The 19,431-nt window shown below is 36.0% G+C and overlaps 1 protein-coding gene across 1 annotated transcript in view; it reads right to left on the bottom strand.

The window, feature by feature from the left end:
- Window positions 1-19,431, bottom strand: part of xmas (RRM_XMAS2 and SAC3_GANP domain-containing protein xmas) — a 523,534-nt gene that overhangs the window by 98,708 nt on the left and 405,395 nt on the right. The window contains exon 23 of the mRNA XM_090401436.1: window positions 8,740-8,920. Within this exon, the coding sequence (XP_090257562.1) occupies window positions 8,740-8,920 (181 nt within the window). The remainder of the gene's footprint in view (window positions 1-8,739; window positions 8,921-19,431) is intronic.

Here is a 19,431-nt window from a genome sequence, read left to right as displayed (position 1 = left end):
TTGTACCAAATAGTTTTAAATGAACCATCTTGCACAGAATTAAAATCCTCTTTAACTTCTAATTTTGTTGGGAGAAGTTCTTCAGCTATCATCAGCAATACATCAACTTCTGTCCTAATTTTCCTATCCTCCCTGCAATTACAATATCTTTTACATTCCTTCCTGTAACTATATCACTTTCTGTCAACCAAGTCTCATTGATGCCTATAATTTTCAACTAAGTCAACAAGTCAAACTGACCAATACCAGAAACTCCTCTTCTTTGTTTCCAATACTTCTGACATTCATGTATATGCATTTCAACATTACCTTAGATCCACAGTTGCCCTCATATAATGCTATTATCAACCCATTTGGATTTGTAATAATAGATTTAGTTTAATCCTTTATCCCAGTGAGAGCAAACAAAGTTTGCGCCTGAAAATATCTTCAGGACTAAATATAGTGTTGTATAGTGTTGTACTATCTTATCCAGTAAGTAGTGCAACACCAAGGCAACTCGTGGCAAAGGTGGAGCAAGCTACCAGGCACTTCTAACCCAGTATCTCCCATAATGCAAAACACATTTCCTATGTGGATATGTATACTGTTATGCATTAAAGGGATTGGCCATCTACCCAGACTAGTTTCGACCTTTATTGAGGTCTCTTCAGTGGGAGCCAGGCCCAGAGCTGGAGATACCAGGCAGAAGCAGTAGCAAGTCATCTACAACACTATATTTAGTCCTGAAGATATTTTCAGGCGCAAACTTTGTTTGCTCTCACTGGGATAAAGGATTAAACTAAATCTATTATAGTCTAACCTAGTGATAAATAAATTTTCACCATTTGGATTTGAAACCTGTGAAATCACATTCAGGATTGTATAATCATTTCTCTACACATATTCAGTTTCACAGTTACACATATTCATTTGTCTAATGGGTCATCATCAAATTCCTGCCATGTACCCTCAAGGGGTGTACAGGATATGACAGTACTACATGAAAAAATTACATCATTACTAACTTCCTATCTACAATTTTCCTCCAAATCAGTCTCTTACTTGTCAAGACTCCAACATTATCAGATCTTATATTTCTATCGTCTAAAGCACTTTGTACTGTATCAATCCACCTATATCTTGGTCTTCCTCTGGGTCGTTTTGCTGCCAACCTGGCAGAGAACACTTGTTTTGCAAATCTTTCCTCGCCCATTCTGTTTAAGTGACCATACCACCTGAGATTAGCTCTGCTAATGCATTCCTGGATGTTGACAATGTCAAGTTCTTTCCTAATATCCTCGTTTTTAATATGATACTGCCATTGATGCCATCTGTTCATGCCTATAATCTTTCTCAGGACTCTCATATCTGTGGTCTTTGGTACGGTGTTTTACTTCTGACCCAGCTCTCAGATCCATAAGTTAAAACTGGTTTGAACACTGTCTTGTATACAGCTAATTTAGTGTTCCGACTAATTTCTCTCTTATTCCATATGAATTTATTCAATTGACTTCCCACCATACCAGCTTTGCTGATTCTGTTGTCTATTTCTATATTTAATGTACCATCTTCAGTAAAAATCATGCCTAAATAGCTGAAATGTTTTACTTGTTCCACAGGTTCTCCATTCACAACACAGTTGACATTTTCAAAGATTCTGCCTATTTTCATTGTCTTTTTATTGCTGACCTTCATACCATATCTATTACAACAGCTATTCAATTTAGTCAGAGAATCTTGAAGACTTGTGATGGATTTATTTAGAAGTATAACATCATCCGCATAAAGCAAAGAGCTGACATTAACATCTCCAATTTTGATATCATGTTTAATACCACTTTCCTTCATAATGTGATCCATATAGATAATGAATAACAGAGGGGATAATGAACATCCTTGTCTCACACCAGATTTAACATTAAACCATCTTCCAGTACTTCCTTCAATTCTAACTGCTGACTTACAACTCAAATAAAGACTAAGTATTGCTTGATATAATGCCCCATTGACACCATATAACTGCAGCGTATTGAATAGCTTCTCTCTTGGCACCTTGTCATATGCCTTTTCCAGATCGACAAAAAAACTTAAATACAGATCTTTGTTATATTCCCATGCTTTCTCGACTATTTGTCGTAAAGTGAAGATCTGATCCTGACAGCCTCTATTTGGCCCGAATCCAGCTTGTTCTTAACCAAGCTTTTCTTCCACAATTCTTCTCAACCATTTCTCAAGTATACTTGCATAGATCTTGGCAGGAACACTCAGAAGGGAAATACCTCTGTAATTCTCACATGCAGTTTTATTTCCCTTTTTATATATGGGTACTATGAGAGCTCTACTCCAATCATCGGGAATTCGTCCCTCTGTCCAGGCTTTCTGAACTATGCAGTGCAGCCACTGTAAGACTCTTATACCACCATACTTCAGCATTTCTGGTCGAATATCATCTACTCCTGCTGCCTTTCCACATTTCAAGCCTTTGATGGCTTTTTCTACTTCAAGTATGGATATGTATTCCTGACTGCATGCCTGGTCAGTGTTTTTTACCACTGTGCTGTCATAACTGCTTGTTTCATTTAGCAGTTTTTCAAAGTAATTACTCCATACTTCAAGGATATCTTTTTCTCTCGTTTTCATGTCACCTTTATCATCTCTAATTCCTTTTACAGCACTCTTTCCTCCATTCTTAAGCTTCTTCAACAACCTCCAGAATATTTTGCCACCTTCTTGATATTTATTTTCTATATTCTTGCCAAAGTCCTCCCATGACTTCTGTTTAGCTAGTTTTACACAGTGTTTAGCATTCTTGCATTGGTCTCTATATTCTCTAAGAGCACAAGCTGACTTATTTGCCAGGAACTTTTGGTATGCTTTCTTCTTTTCCTTCACTGCCTCTTTAACTTCCTATGTCCACCAGGGAGTTCTGATTTTTTTATCCTTATAGACAACCTCACCACATGCCTCTCTGGCAGAATCAATCAATGTTTTCTTCAGAGTTTGCCACTGAATCTCCAAGGTTTGATTCCTGTTCTCAAACTCTTCCATTTTTTCTTCAATAATCTTTGTGTATTTTAGTCTACAGTTCACATCTGAGAGTTGCTCAACTTTTATTCGCTTTAAAACTTTCTTACATGTTATTCTTTTCAATATGAAATTCAATTTTATCCTGCTCAAGACTAAATTGTGATCACTTCCAATTTCAAATCCTCTGTACACTCTGGTGTCCTGCACCAGGGAGAAAACATCACTATCAACAATAACATAGTCAATGAGACTTTTCTTATTCCTAGCCTCTTCTCTCCATGTGAATTTGTGCACATTTTTATGTTGGAACATGGTGTTAGTAATAACCAGTCCATGTCCTGAGCAGAAATCCAACAGATATTTGCCATTATTATTAGCTTTGCTCTTTTCTCCAAATTTTCCCAAAATATTTTTGTATGTCTCACAATCATTTCCTACTCTGCTATTTAGATCCCCAACAAGGACCAACTTTTCATTTTTCATTGTGTCAGTTGCTTTTCTAAAGCCTCAAAAAATTCCTCCACTTCTACCTTAGTAGAACCTTCTGTGGGACTATAGGCACAAATAAGTCTCATTGTCCAGTTCCCCATTCTCATATTTGCCCACATTACTCTACTTGAGACTGACTGCCATTCAAGAAGATTAGCCTCGTATTTTGTGTTGAATACTATGGCTACTCCTTCTTTTCCTTGATTGTCATTGCCTGAATATAACATTTTGTATTTATTGCTCAGAAAGATCTCACCAGTTTTGGCCTTTTTTGTTTCAGTCACCCCTATTATGTTGATCTGGTACTTATCTAATTCCTCAGCTAGCTCGATTTCTTTGCCATTCAGGCTTCTTACGTTGATAGTACCGATCTTTAACTTTGGTGATGTTGAGTTGGGGTTTATTTTCAGATTTGTTCCAGTAGCTGACTTTTCGCTGTTCGCCCTGGTTCCCTGGCAAAAACAACGGGGCCTTGTTTAACCGGGCGACGCCCCAGCCGGCATGAAATTTTGTCATGTTGTACCATCATTCTATATTTTGGTTTAACCAATAAGAATACAATTTGGTCGGCTAAATCCCAAATTGCCAGCCCATCCTTGTTCGTTCAGTATCCAAGTAGATACCCAACAGGGTGCACCACGAGAAGGTGAGGATTGGACATTAGGTCAGAAGCCCTGGTCGGTTCTCCGCATTCCTTTAAAGGCTATGTGGAGGTCTCCTCTCAGTTATACAGCTTAGGGGTGGTGTTAATAATTGGTGGATTTTTATATTGAGGAGATTATTCATGTATATTATCTTAATATTAATCCTACCATAGAGAATGATCTCTGTTTCTAACAATTATTTTTTTTTTATTTCCGAGTGTACCTATATATTATTATATGCACAAGGGTTCACTCCAATTGGTGCAATGATCTTAACTCTTTCTTTCAGAATCCAAATAATCACTGACTCAAGACCAAAATACAAAATAAACACATTTAATAAAACAATATATATAGACTTCAAACAATATTACATAACTATAACTACAAATTAATTGAATCCAAGGCCTTTTTAAAATAAACTTACAGTTAAGACTAAACACTTTATTTTCAAAATGACAAAATGTTCATAGCCAGTTTCTCTCTCTCTCTCTGTCAAGGCCCTTTTCAGAAGATATATGACTCTATTCTTCATTTTACAGGATCCTTTTTCATCACTCATGTAGCACACGTAAAAATCTTCCTGACTTAATTCTGTCTCTTTTTAGTAGAAATAATAGTCAGATCAGGCATCCTTAATACCGATGAAACTTCTTAATCAAAGTTTTCTCAAACATTCCTTTAGAATGTAAATAGCAAATTCTTCTTTTATTCACTATACTTAATGACAGTCTTAACTTTTCCACTTTAAAAAAACTCACAGTTCTACGATTTCCTTTTAGAATCTACTATAAATCTTCCACCAATAATCCTTTTAAAACGATCTATAGCAATATTTCTCTTTTATTTATCCACATTAAAACTTAATAGTTCCACGATTCCTTTTTAAGTGACAGTCGGAAGAAAATTAATATACTATTAATTTTCTTCCGACTGTCACTTAAAAAAACTTAAGTTCCTTCCGAACCTAAATGTCTGCCGGCCTATGTTCTAAATTCCTTCTGAACACTCTCTTGTTTACAGCCGTTACTCAGATACCGAACGCTCTCTTGTCAGCTGTCAATCACTCCTAAAACTTCTCTGCGAGCATGCGCACTCCACAAAAGTCAGAAACTAAGTACTGTAATAAAATGGCTGACACGTTGTATCCGTTAGCGACAAGAGAATGTCTTCATAAAACACAAAACTTAATATATCAAACCACAATCAAATTCTTTTAAGTAATACAAAGATCAAATCTAGTAAGTACATCAATTTTTTAACTTCTTTACATATCACTTTGGATAAAACAATTCCATAACGGGCACATCGCAAGTGCCGACAATGCGTGTTATGAAAACAAAACTAATAAACATTTTAACATAAACAATACGTAAAAATATTCAGAATTTTAATTATGATTATTTTTACATGTCTAAGGGGTGGCTTAACCCACACTTGACTGCACCCACTTCCCCAATACTTCTGGTTCCCCTGATGCTGCACTTTCAACCTTTCGCTGAACAATACTGTCTTCAAACATCTAACTCCAAAACCATTCAAATGCAGCCATTAGGCATATACAAGTCTTTTTTTTTATCCAATTCACTCTATACATGCATAAACTGCACACCATTCCTCCAGAACACTCTTCTCTTTAATTCATTTACAATCATTGCCAGCAATGATTGTAAATGAAAAATTTCATATCTTCTCTCATTACATATTTTTCATCATTTGGAATTATTTGTGCCAAAAGATTATTTCACATCTCCCTTCTACAAACTAACAGCTTCACTAAGCTTCAACGGGAAACTTTGTCAGTTTCACATAAAGTACACTTATCATCAAATCTCCATATAATATCTTTTCCTTACTCCCAGTTTTTCACACTTTCATAATTCCTGTTCATGTTTTCTTTCATTTTCCTTCCTGATGTACTACTCAGCAATTGTTTCTTGTCACTCTAGATGATATTTTGTCCTAAGAGGGATGCTGCACAAGCATACTAGCTCATTCCTTACTATCACCTCATCACCTATATTACCTTCAGCCACTTCTTTTGTATTCTCATTCACATTTTGTGAACTATCGCTTATTCTTTCAACATTCTCTACAACACTTTCACTATCTTTCCTTACACTGAAATACTAGTTACTGTATTCTTGTGTTTCCCACATGACTCATATTTCTTGCATTCACACACAACATTTAAAATAATACTATACAAAACTACTATAAACCACTCACTCACTCTTGGCAATGAGTACACCAAACACACATTACATCATACGAAATACTTCATACTTAAATCAGTGAACAAGACCTGGCTGTCATTTTACTAATACACATCAGTGCGATGAAAAATGCTTTCCGAATGATATGTATTAAAATTCACGCACACACAGCTTTACTGTTTAAAGTAAAACACTGCCAAGAATAATTGCTAAAATGACTTATCTGTAAGCTATGTGCAGCACTACTGCTACTGCACTATACTAGTGCCACCAATCAATCCTTCAAACTACTAACACATGATTCCCACAAAGTGACTCCATAATAAAACAGTATAACAAAAACAAGAATATAATTTTCTGTGAAATAAAATAAATAACAATAACTGATGATGGTCTAAATTATTACAAAGAAGAGCAATACTTTATACATCACTTTCTTCATTAATTTTGTTCACAAGCAAAATATATTAGAATCAGATTACCAGTTCTTTTATATTAATAATAAATATGGAAATGAATTAATAAAACAAATTTACAAACTGGGTTTTCAGAGCAATATCATTGAAATTATTTAATTTCCTTTACACCCAGAAAATATACTTGAAGTCAATAATCTATTTCTTTTCATCATCATGTGACATCTGGTTGGAAAAAGAGATATGCAGATTTGTGAAGGCAGACAATAAAAAGTCTGCTACAGATAGTAGTAAGTCATGAATTATTGAACAATAATTATGTCAATGAATATCACCTGGGTAGAATTGATATAATACTTCATGTCAGAGAAAGAGAACAGACGAAATAATGTGGGTGGGTGACCTGGGGATATTAAACATCAACACAGAAATAATATAATACTTTATGATGTGGAAAAATAGCAAATGAAGAAATGGATGTGGATAAGATGGAGGTGTTAAAAGTATTGTGAAATTATGATACAAAATATTGAAAAATATGAAAAAACATGCACGAGACAGTTTAAACAGGCTTGTGCATGTTTAGACTATTTTCATTATTTTTAATGTGAAATACTAGAACACAAAATAGAATAACTGAAACAAAACATTTATTTTAATTACATTTTTCATTTATTTACATTATAAATAAGAGTAAAAAAAATCTATCAGCATAATATATATATATCTCTTTCTTTTGGAATTCCATCCATTAAATTATTATTACTATTTTTTACCTGGTTTTACTCCATTTTTCCCAAGTAAGCAAACAGACAAAATGTCAAGTTTGCACCTGCAATTGATGCAAGACTTGCTGATCCCACAGGTAGTGCAAGACCAAGGCAACTCGTGGTAAAGGTGGAGCAAGTTCTGATCACTAATCTGAATATTTACCCTTAATGCCAAAACACATCTCCAAGAAGGGGATGTATGATGTTTTGTATTAAAGGCAAGGGGCCACTACCCAGACCGGTTTCGACCTTTATTGAGGTCTCATCAGTGGGAGTCAGGCTAGAAATACCAAGATTTAGTAATGCAGAGCTTGTAAGTATTTTACCAAAACAAGTTACCATAAGGTGTTATAACCAGGTTTAAAATTGCTTGGTATCTTTAACATAACTATACCCAAGTTAAAAATACTTTCTACATTTATATCTCCTCCTGAGATTTTTATTTAATAAGGTTATAACACCTTATGGTAACTTGTTTTGGTAAAATACTTACAAGCTCTGCATTACTAAATCTTGGTATTTCTAGCCTGGCTCCCACTGATGAGACCTCAATAAAGGTCGAAACCGGTCTGAGTAGTGGCCCCTTGCCTTTAATACAAAACATCATACATCCCCTTCTTGGAGATGTGTTTTGGCATTAAGGGTAAATATTAAGATTAGTGATCAGAGCTTGCTCCACCTTTACCACGAGTTGCCTTGGTCTTGCACTACCTGTGGGATCAGCTAGTCTTGCATCAATTGCAGGCGCAAACTTGACATTTTGTCTGTTTGCTTACTTGGGAAAAATGGAGTAAAACCAGGTTTAAAATTGCTTGGTATCTTTAACATAACTATACCCAAGTTAAAAATACTTTCTATATTATTACTATTGTTATTATTTACGTCACACCTCCAAGGAGTCCAAAGACTCATCGAGGGAGGGTACTTACTCTACAACTCTCTGTCTCCACCAACTACAACGAACTGCAACTACACCAAAGCCATCTACCACTAGTATTTTCACAGACAATCACAAACATCCATGCCCATGGCAGGTTCGTACCCACTTGGCCAACCAGGCTAGCATTGTGAAATATTTAACTGAAGTTTTTGTAAATTTATTAAAAAAATAATAATTAATTAATATTTTGAAAGTGTAATGTTTAACTGTACTAATTCTTTAAAACACAAAAAGTAAAATAGCATGTTTTTATACCTTGAAAATAAATTAGTAGGATCTTTACCAACTTTATATGTTAAAGTTTGCAGATAACAGTGAACTTCATCGACTGAAATGGGATTATCTGAACCATTAATAGGTGGTAATGCAAATGAACTGATAATATCACAGTACGACTGGAGATAATCTGGTGAATTCCAATTTAAAGGAGGACATCCTAAAGAAAAAAGCAAATATCTTTAGAGATGTTCTTTTCTACCATTAGGAACATTTTATATAGCATTAATAAGCATAATATACAGATCAGTATTGACAAAGTTATATTGACAAAGTACTGGATCAAAGTAATAACTTTGATCCAGTACTGAAGGAAGTAAAAAAACATTATACAAAGTGGATGATTTGTTGTTGAGTTATTTTAAAGGTACATGCCAAACACATTCTAAGAATACATGAGTGTGTGCTATGGGAGGCCTTTTCCATAGTTTGTAACAGCTATTGAGTTATGAGAGTTGACTGTGTGCATATGTGCAAAATAATTAGCATGCAATTAATAGTCAAAAAAATTAAACACAATTACAAATCTGATGTAGAGATTAATATTCAAATGACATCGTAACCTGTTTTCAATGTATTACCAAGGAATATTTAACTTTCTTTACTGCTTCTGTGTGAATTATAAAGCAAAGATAATCAATCATATTTGCTTTAAAACATTTCATGCAGAATTAATATATTGCCACAAATGTAGATAAGTTTGGCTATTGGCAAATGCTCATTTGTAATATCAGCTTAATTCAAACACTAAAGGAACAAAATAACATTATATATTAATGATGGTAATACTCTTATTTTTGACCACACGAACTATAAACAATTTCTAATAAGACTGCCAGACTCCTCAAGCCACATGGTATACGAGTAGCTTTTAAACCTGCACAGACCATTCGCCAATTTTTACGATCTCCGAAAGACATATGCTGGAGTTTACAGCATCACCTGCTCATGTGGCTTGAACTATATTGGCCAGACTTCAAGAAGTTTTGAAATCAGGAAGAAGGAACACATAGGAGACGTCAATAATAATAGAGAAGACAAATTGAGGTTAGCCTTTCATTTTGCTAGGACCAATCACATTATAGAATGGGGTAAAAGCTCAATGCCCTACATAGAGGAGGACTTCCGCTCACGAATTATAAAAGAAGCCACAACGGTTCTCCGTTCAGAACAAAACTTTAATAGAAACCAAAGACTGATTCTTCCCGAGATCTGGAAGAATCCCTTATTAGATCTTTCATCATGCCAGAATTAATTTTGCGGTCAATTACAAATCATTCCTACACAATAACTAGCAAATCATACACGCACTATGTGTGTGATGTACACGTTCTTCTGTTTTTATAAAAAATACAATTGTATTCGGTTTATTTTATGGTTTTAGCGTTAACAGTTTTTTTTAGCATTTAAGTGTTCTTACTATTTTTATATATCTTTTACCCTGATGAAGCCATCAGCCACAGTTGGTGAAACTAGTTGATATAACTTAGTTTTAAAATAAATTTGACCAAAAAAACCCAAATAGTAGTCATTTATTCTCTCCTGTAACATTATATATTATTTTATTTAAGCTGCAAAATTACATGGGTAACAAATATAATTTTTATCAAAATGTGAAAATGTCCAAAACTTAGTTTATTATTTATTTATTTCTTTTACAAGATTCCCATCCATGAAAAGTTGTAAACATATAGTTTACAAAAAAAGACCCAATATTGATCTTTTTTTAAAAAAAACGTAATCTAGAAATGTTCCAGAGACCAAATATGGGACTTTTGAAGCCATTTCAGGCCTCTAAATAAGAAGAAAGATAGGCTCATCCTAAGCAATGAAATTCAACTCCCAACTAAAGACATTCACAAGCATTCATGCCCAAGGTGGGATATGAAGCTGCAGTTTGGTTAGAAAGTGGGTATATTATCCATTTGTCCAATCAAGCTAGCAGAACCTATTATCAACATATCCATAATTAAAAAAAAAAAAAAAAAAAAAACCACCTATAACAGCAATTATTTCATGGAGCTTTTAGAAGTACAAAGCAGAGAATTCTCTGTTTTATACTCCTTCCTTTGCTTCATTTATAGTAGTATCCAATTCCTTGAGATGTCATTCAATTATTTATTGTCATTCCCTGTAACCCTTAATTGACTTTGCTGATATTATGTATAGTAGTTTTTGTGTGAACATCATAAGAAAAATCCTAGGAGCTCTTTAATTATGTGATCAGTGAAAAGAAGGATGAGTATGAAGGAATGACAATGGCTGTTGGTGATAATATGACATCAATCAAAGCTAACAATGAAATAACACAGCATATGACAGTAGAGGAAGGATCCAAGGATCCTGTGGAATGTAATGATAGTGTTATTGCATAAAGAGGAGAGAATTCAGAGCAGAGAGCTCAATTATCAACTGGAGTGTGTTTCAGGCCTCCAAGATATAAGATATACAAGAAATAAGGAAGAATACACACAGAGTTTTGTTAAAGGGAGAAGTTGCTTTTAGTAACACATTTTACATTTTTTGAAGAACATTCATATTGTAGACAGAAACTTCAATTTTTTAAATTTTATTTTTTTATCTTTGGCCTATACACAAGAGGTTGGTTGATCGACCTATAGTACATTAGTACTGTGTACGGGTGGTGGGTTGGGAAAGAAGGTACTTGTTCACATTTGATTTAAAAGACTGTATATTGTATTCCTTGGGAAATGATCAGGGGGAAGACTGTTCCATAGTACAGCAGTTGCAAGGATGAAGGAAGAGAAGAAACTTGTTCTGTGGGTTTCAAGATGCACTGAGAAAGGATGTTGAGTAGCAGCTGCATGTGTTCCAACGAGCATAGTACTAAGCAGGGGAATTATTGATGCTATTTCAGATGAACATTTTTCATGGAAATATTTGGAGAATACACATAGTGCAGAGACCAATCGTCTGTGTGAAAGTGGGAGGAGTGAGTTGGTAAGAGTCTGATTGCTCTACTCTGTATTGAGTCTAGCATTTTGAGGGAGCTTTTGGGTCCCCATCCCATATGTGAGAGCAGTATTCAATGATTTGTATAAGGTTAACAGCTGTTCAGGGGTGTAGTAATGTCTTGAGCAAAAGAGAAATCCTAGTTTTTTTAAAAGCTGAGGATGCAATGGTTGTGATGTGTTTATGCCAGGAGAGGCTTCATGTCAGTGTAATTCCAAGAAGAGAAATCTCAAATTGTCTGGAAATTTGGGTGTTGTCAAAAATAATACTGGGAGAAAATGGTTCTTTTTTATGAGAAATAAGACAGTACTGGGTTTTATTAGCATTGAAATTGACTAGGTTATCTGACCCCCATTGAAGAATGGCTTGGAGTTCAGAATTGAGGGCAGTGGTGGTCGATGTTCTGTAGGTTGAGGTGAGTTGTGTGGAGTAAGGTTTATCAAAAGAAAGGGAGGAGTGCAATGTGCTGTCATCTGCAAAACTATGTATTGGGTTGGAGGTCAACTGAAGTAGGTCATTCATGTATAGTAGGAGAGGATTGCCGAGAGGACAGAATCTTGTGGAACCCCGGCATTAGTTGAATGGAGAGAGGATAAGGAACCATCTACCACCACACATAGTGTGTCCAGACAAAAAAGCTGGCAATCCAACTAGAGGTCTTGAGATAGACCAAACAATGGCAGCTTGCTAAGTAAGCCTTTGTGCCAGACCCAGTCAAATGCTTTGGAAATATTAAGCAGCCGCTTGAGATTCGCCAAACTTCTCCATGGCATTTGTCCAGAGATGGGTGACATATGTGAGCAGATCTCCTGTTGATTGGCAGCAATGGAATCCATACTGGTGGTCGTTTATTAGACAGGTACCTTCAAGGTAGTGTAGGAGTTGGGAATTGATGATTTTTTCCATTACTTTAGATAAGACTGAGGTAGGGCGGTAGTTGGACAGCAGTGACTTGTCGCCCTTCTTGGGAATGGATTGAATACAGGCGAATTTCCAGGCTGTAGGATAGATACCAGTGGAGTAAGACAGTATATATAGGCGACATAGGACAGGAGTCAGTTCTGGTGCACAAACCTTCAGGACAATTGAAAGAATGCCATCAGGGTCAGGAGACTTTTTTTGTGTCCAATTGGACAGTATTTTACTAATCTCTTTTTGGCAAAAGGATATAGTGGGCATTGTATGTTGGGCATCTTGAATGGTTGAGGGGCATTTGCCATTGTCAATTATGCATGCATTGGAAGTAAGGTGTGAAGCCAGGAGATTGGCCTTTCTGTAGGTGGTGATGCAATTGAACCATCTGGGTGTGATGGGGTGGGAATAGTGTTGGGCAGAAGTTATGACCAATTGCTTTGGTGAGAGACCAAAAGACTTGGTTGCCATTTGGACAGATTGCTAATTTCCTGCTTTTTGCTCATTCAAACTCTGTTTTGGAAGCATTGATTTTTTTTTTTTTTTTCATTTATTTCAGGCTTGGGTATAAGCTCTAAAGGAGGATGGAGTGTTTGATTTGAGCCAGTTAAGGTATGTTTGGTTTTTCATTTGCACAGCCTTGGAGAATCTTTTGGAAAACCAGGGTTTAGTTAAGTTAGGGAATGGCATGTCAGAGTACTGTGGGGAATGTATGTTTCCATGCCAGTGAGGATTACTTTGGTTATAAGTTCAGTTTCACATGTTTGGGTTGGAAGGTTGGAAGCAATAGTCCAACCATGGAATGAGGCATAGAAGTTGCAGAGGCTGTCCCACTTGGCACTGTTATAATGCCAAACTACTCTTGTATGGGAATGGCTGTGTAAGTGTTGTTGCATAGGAGAGAAGATGAGCACTAGGTTGTGGTCAGAATTGCCTAAGGGGCCCTCTACATTCAAAGAGTGTATATTTGGAAAGGTCATTGGTCAGGAAGAGATCTAGGGTATTTGGAGAGTGGTTCGGGTTATCAGGTATTCTCATTGTAATATGAACAATTTGTGTAAGGTCATTGGTGATGGCAAATGTTTCAGCATCTCTGCATGCAAGGTGTTGTGGACATTAAAATCTCCTAGGAGGATGATTTCACTGTTAGGAAAGTAGGACTGGAGAAAGTCAATTTTTAAGGAGAGGAAATCAAAGAGCTCAGAGTGGTGGGTTGCATTAGGGGAGCAATAGAGATAGCATATGAATTTGACTGAGTTGGGAAGGGATATTTACATCCAAAGAAGGTCAAAGTTGGGCAATTCTAGGTTGGGTGCTCTCTAGCAAGGTATGTTGGAGTGGATGTATGCACAGATACCACCCTTGGATTGAAATGAGTTAAAGAGTGTGTAGTTTGAAAGGTTAGCACATTCACTGCCAACTACAAGTATACTCGTAGTTAGTATATGAGCCTCACAAGCCAACTACGAATATACTCGTATGGCGCTTACTGCTGGCATGTGGAGCGTAGCAGCAAACGTGTGTATACTCGTAGTTAGTATACGAGCCTCACAGGCCAACTACAAATATACTCGTATGTCGATTACCGCCAGCGACGAGATTACTCATACTGACATTGAAGAAGTGAAAGTGCTTGGTGTGTGGTAACAGACTATGCCCGAGGAGCGTGGCAGCGAATGTGTTAAGATGAATAGTGCTGGGGGAGGGGGTGAGATTTGAGTTTCTGCCAGAAAGAGTAGATGAGGTTTGGTAGACTGAAGGTGGTAGTGGGCACTATTAAGCTTGGAGTTTAGGCCACGGATGTTGGTGAAGTGGATATGTAGGGTTTTGTGAATCATATGTTTGACTGCAAGGGTCTTGCACATTTCCTATGCAGGCACTGCATAGTGGTCTCCATGGTGGGTGCTAATGGCATCATTTGGTCTCTGCACCAATTTAACTTGTCTGTAGTCGATGATCCAACTGTTGTCACCATTCTGACGTTTTTCTTCTTAGCTGATGTCCTTATTCCCTTTGTGCAAATGTTAAATCTGGTCGAGCACGTATGCATGATTGGGGTCAAGTATCTTTGAACTTGCTGTTGATCGCTGTTATTAGTTTTGATGTGCTTGTCAGTGTGTCACACGTCACTTTTACTAGGCAAGCAAAGTTCGTTCCATCCTTCCTTTTATTTATGGGTCCGAAACGATGGCACCTGATGATATTTTTAGAGTCGATGTTGCATTCTTCTGCTAATTTGATGATGTCTTCTTTTAGTGCTTTTCCGTTTTCCTTTGGAAAGTTCAAAATAATGGCGTTGAATTTTTTGTTTTTGGCCTCCATCCATTTGGTAGAAAAAAGATTTGAACTCAAATCCTGTCTGGAGTGTGAGGAAACTTTATAAGACCTTTGCAAATTTCCTACAGGCATCGATGTTTATGAATGTCTTTAGGTGGTAGATGAAATGTATTATACAGAATGAGACTATTACCCTATTTATTAGAGGCCTGAAGTGGCTTGAAAAGTTTCAGGAGATGGAAGTTGCAGGCTTTTCTTTCCTGGAAACATAAGTCCCCCCCCCACACACACAAAACAGATCCAGAAAATCCACATGACAGAAGATAGCAAACTGTGTAGATATAATTCACTGCCCTAAAATGCCATTTAGTATGTTTACATGAAGTGAACTGCTTGGACTGGCCATTGTATCTAACACATTTTAAAGGAAGGTAGTTACATTTTACAATAAAGCAACAAATGTATATTTTGGAACCTCTATAGCTCAGCTGATAATGAGAGTTTGAATCCTATCTAGTATTTTAATAACCAACATGACCTTTACAAGGGCTTTTCAAGTGAATGGGAGTTAGCTAGTCTCAATATGGAATTACATATGATTACAATTACATATGAGAGTGACTAATATGAAATTGGGTTTTCCTCCTACAATATAGGCATAATATACTAAGCAGATAAAATAACCCTATCAGAGCATTAAATAGCTTTCTAAGAGATTAATTATTGGTCATGATAGGCCAGTGGACGTAACATGTGGATAAATGAAATAAGATGAAATGCGATGAGATGAGGTGCAGATTGAAAAATTGTGAATAATTTCCTGTAATTATCTTTCTATAAGCCTCATATTATAAGAAAGACAAAAAATAGTAAAATCATCAACACAGAGGAACTTCCGTTGGAGGAGGTTTTAAGAGGTTGAAAGTATTTTCACTTGGTTATACACAAAATTAAAGCTACCAAAAAAATTATATTCTTGGCTTAATACTTTATCAAAGTGTAAACAAACAAGGTTTTTGCATGAAGTGTCTTGAATTATAGGATACTAAGGCGTTAGCCTCTATATACAAGTAGTCCAGTCATGAAGATACTTTACACTTGCAAATTTTGTTTGCTTTTGCTTGGATAAAGGGTTAAACAAGGAATATATATATTTTTGGCACCTTTAATTTATAGTATAACCATATAGTATAATTTATAATATTTATAGTAAAAAAAAATTTCAACATCTATCTCTGATCTCATCATCATCATCAAATTCCTGCCATGTACCCTCAAGGGGTGTACAGGATATGACAGTACTACATGAAAAAATTACATCATCACTAACTTCCTATCTACAATTTTCCTCCAAATCAGTCTGTTACTTGTCAAGACTCCAACATTATCTCTGATCTAGAGTATTTAATAATAAATCTTTTCACTACTTGTATATGGGAAATATATGACCTCTGCTTTACTTCACCCTTGGTATCTCTTCTGGGTCTGGCTACCATTGAGAGATCTCAGTAAAGGTTGAAACCAGTCTGGGTAGTAGCCCCTTCTCATAAAGCATAGCATTATGCACAGTAAATAGCGTCTATATATAAATAGTCGAATTGTGAAGATACTTTACATGCAAACTTTATTTGCTTACACGTACATAAAGGATTATACCAAACTTGGTTCAGTTTTTCAATTTCTGGTTCAGCTTCTTGGCATCTTTAATTTATGTTTAGGAGAGGGTTGATGTTAAAAGCTTTTCCACTTGGTTAGTGGTTTTCCACTATCCTCCCTGCTGTTTGTTGATCATGTGGCAGGAGATGTGAATTAGATCCATGAGTCCTTTTGGCTCTGGCACTTGCATATAGAAGCTACAACCAACTTCAAATCAATTGCCTCAGTATCCCATATATTTCATGCATTGAGGGAAGAGTACTACCAGATTAGTTTCAACTTTTATTGAGATGAAAAAGTAAATGATTATACATCCTAAGTCTACTAGAGTAGTATAGGGGTACAAGAAAGCTGTAGTACTTGAAGAAAATAGGACAGATAAAGTAAACATCTCAGCTCCTTTATATTAAGTAGCTAAAGGCTATCTTTTATCACTTCTTCACCACATGAACAATCGAAAGTCCAATTAGAGTCAAAATCTAAAGACAAATAGTACCCAGGTGGTTAGACTTTTCTAAGTTAACAGCCTTGATTCAACCTTTATTGACTGGAATTGTTTTTCAGTCATTCCTGCAGATGAACATAAGTTCACAGTGAGCTATGAAGATGGAAGAGTACAAAATCTGTTTGTTCTTATCTCATGATAAGAACAAACAGATTATTTCCCTCTGATGAATATTGCATAATGCTTGGTGAGAATATATTGTTGGAGGTAGAGAAAATAAGAGATCTGGGAGTGATAGTGGATAAGAATCTAAAATTTAGGGGACACATCGCCAAAATTGTGAAGACAACACAAAGGCTTCTGGGAGTGATGCGGAGGACACTGATGTGTAGAAGTAGGGAGATTCTTGTTCCATTGTATAAGGCTTTGATTAGGCCACACATGGACTATTGTGCCCAGATTTGGTCACCGGGTTTTCAGAAGGATGAAGAGATGTTGGAAAGGGTCCAAAGGCGACTAACTAAGGTAGTTTCTGACCTCTGGAATGTTGAGTATGAGGAAAGATTGAGAAGATGTAATTTGCAAGAGTCTGGTGGAGAGAAGGAAGAGGAGAGATATGATAGAGACCTACAAGTTAGTAAGGGGTTGTTATAAGATCAATGGTGGAGAAGTTCTACAGAGAATAGTGGGAGATCAGGGGAGAACCAGAGGTCATCCCTGGAAACTGTATAAAGAGGGTGTGAGTAGGGGAGTGAGAGGCAGGTTTTTTTTCGTGCAGAGTTGTGAATGATTGGAATGCCTTGCCTGAGAGTGTGGTGTCTGCAAGGAGTTTGAGTGTGTTTAAGGCACGGTATGATGAGATGTGTGTGTGATAAAGGAACCTCCCAGATAAGTCTTTGACTCCATGAGGTCTTGGGATAATAATAATAATAATGTGGGTGGTCTTTACACTGCTGTAAACCTGTGTTGGGAAACAGTATGACCTTTGATGTCTTTGCACCATAAAAATCAAATCAAATCAAATCCCAAATTACCAGCAGTGGCAGTTGCAGTTGCTACTGACTTTGCTTTGTGGGGAAAAAAAAAAAAAAATATATATATATATATATATATATATATATTATTGAATCATTACCCTCTGCATCACATCATATGCATATGCCAATACTTTATTCTCCTTTATAGCTGAGGGAATTGTTATAATTTACACAGTCATGAATTACTGATGGCTGGATTATTTACAAATAAAAAATAAAATAAAATAAATGATGCGGGTTCTCAAAACCAACACAAAAAGCAGGGGATGTCTGACTGAGCCTGAGAGGAAACCATTGACTATTGACATGGGTATTGGTATATGGGGTTACTTGCTACTGGATTCTGTGAATGAAAGAGGATGGGCTGACAATTTGGTGGCTTAAACATAATGACGGTACAATATTACAGAATTTCATGTCAGCTGTGACATGAAATTCTGTTTCATGTCACAGTTAAACAAGGCCATCATTGTTTTTTTCAGGAAACAGGGATTAACAGTAAAACGTCAGCTGGAACAATCCCAAATGCATTTGAACTCAATGTCAACAGAATTCAAGATTGCTACTATTGAGCAAAGAAGCAGTAATGGAAAAGAAATGGAACTAGCAGAAGAATTGGATAGTACCAGATCAACATAATAGGCGTGACTGAAACAAAGAAAACAAAAACAGGTGAAATCATTCTAAGCAACAAATGTAAAATGTTATATTCAGGCAATAAAATTCACAGAAAAGAAGGTGATATAGTAGCTCTAGCACTCAACAGAAAATATGAGAATAATCTTCTTGAATGGCAGGCAAAACCAAGTAGAGTGATGTGGGCAAATATCAGAATGGGGAACTGTACAATGAGAGTCATTTGGTCTCCTATGAGCCCACAGAAGGTTCTAAGAAGTGGATGAATTTTTTTGAGGCTTTAGAGAAAGCAACTGACACAATGAATAAAGAAAAAGTTGGTCCTTGTTGGTAATCTAAATAGCAGAGTAGGAAATGATTGTCAGACATAGAAATGTTATGGGAAAATTTGGAAAAAAGAGCAAAGCTAATAATAATGGTAAGCACTTGCTGGATTTCTGTTCAGGACATGGAGTAGTTAGTAATAACATTATGTTCCAACATATAAAATGTGCACAAATTCCCATGGAGAGATGCAAGAAATAAGAACAGTCTCAATGACTATGTTATTGCTGATAGTGATGTTTTCCCAGTGGTTCAAAACACAAGATTATATAGAAAATTGAAAAAGGAAGCGATTACTATTTAGTTCTGAGAAGGATAAAACTGAATTTCATATTGAAAAGAAGAGTGTGTAAGAAAGTTTTGAAACAAATCAAATTTGAGTATCTTTCAGAGGTGAACTGTAGACTCAAA

The sequence above is a fragment of the Typopeltis vanoorti genome, chromosome 12 (genome assembly GCF_054136105.1).
Source record: "Typopeltis vanoorti isolate ZY-2024b chromosome 12, IOZ_Tvanoo_1.0, whole genome shotgun sequence".
In the NCBI taxonomy this organism is placed as follows: domain Eukaryota; kingdom Metazoa; phylum Arthropoda; class Arachnida; order Uropygi; family Thelyphonidae; genus Typopeltis; species Typopeltis vanoorti.
The sequence above is the reverse complement of the archived record's forward strand: the minus strand, read 5'-3'. Positions and strand labels throughout refer to the sequence as shown.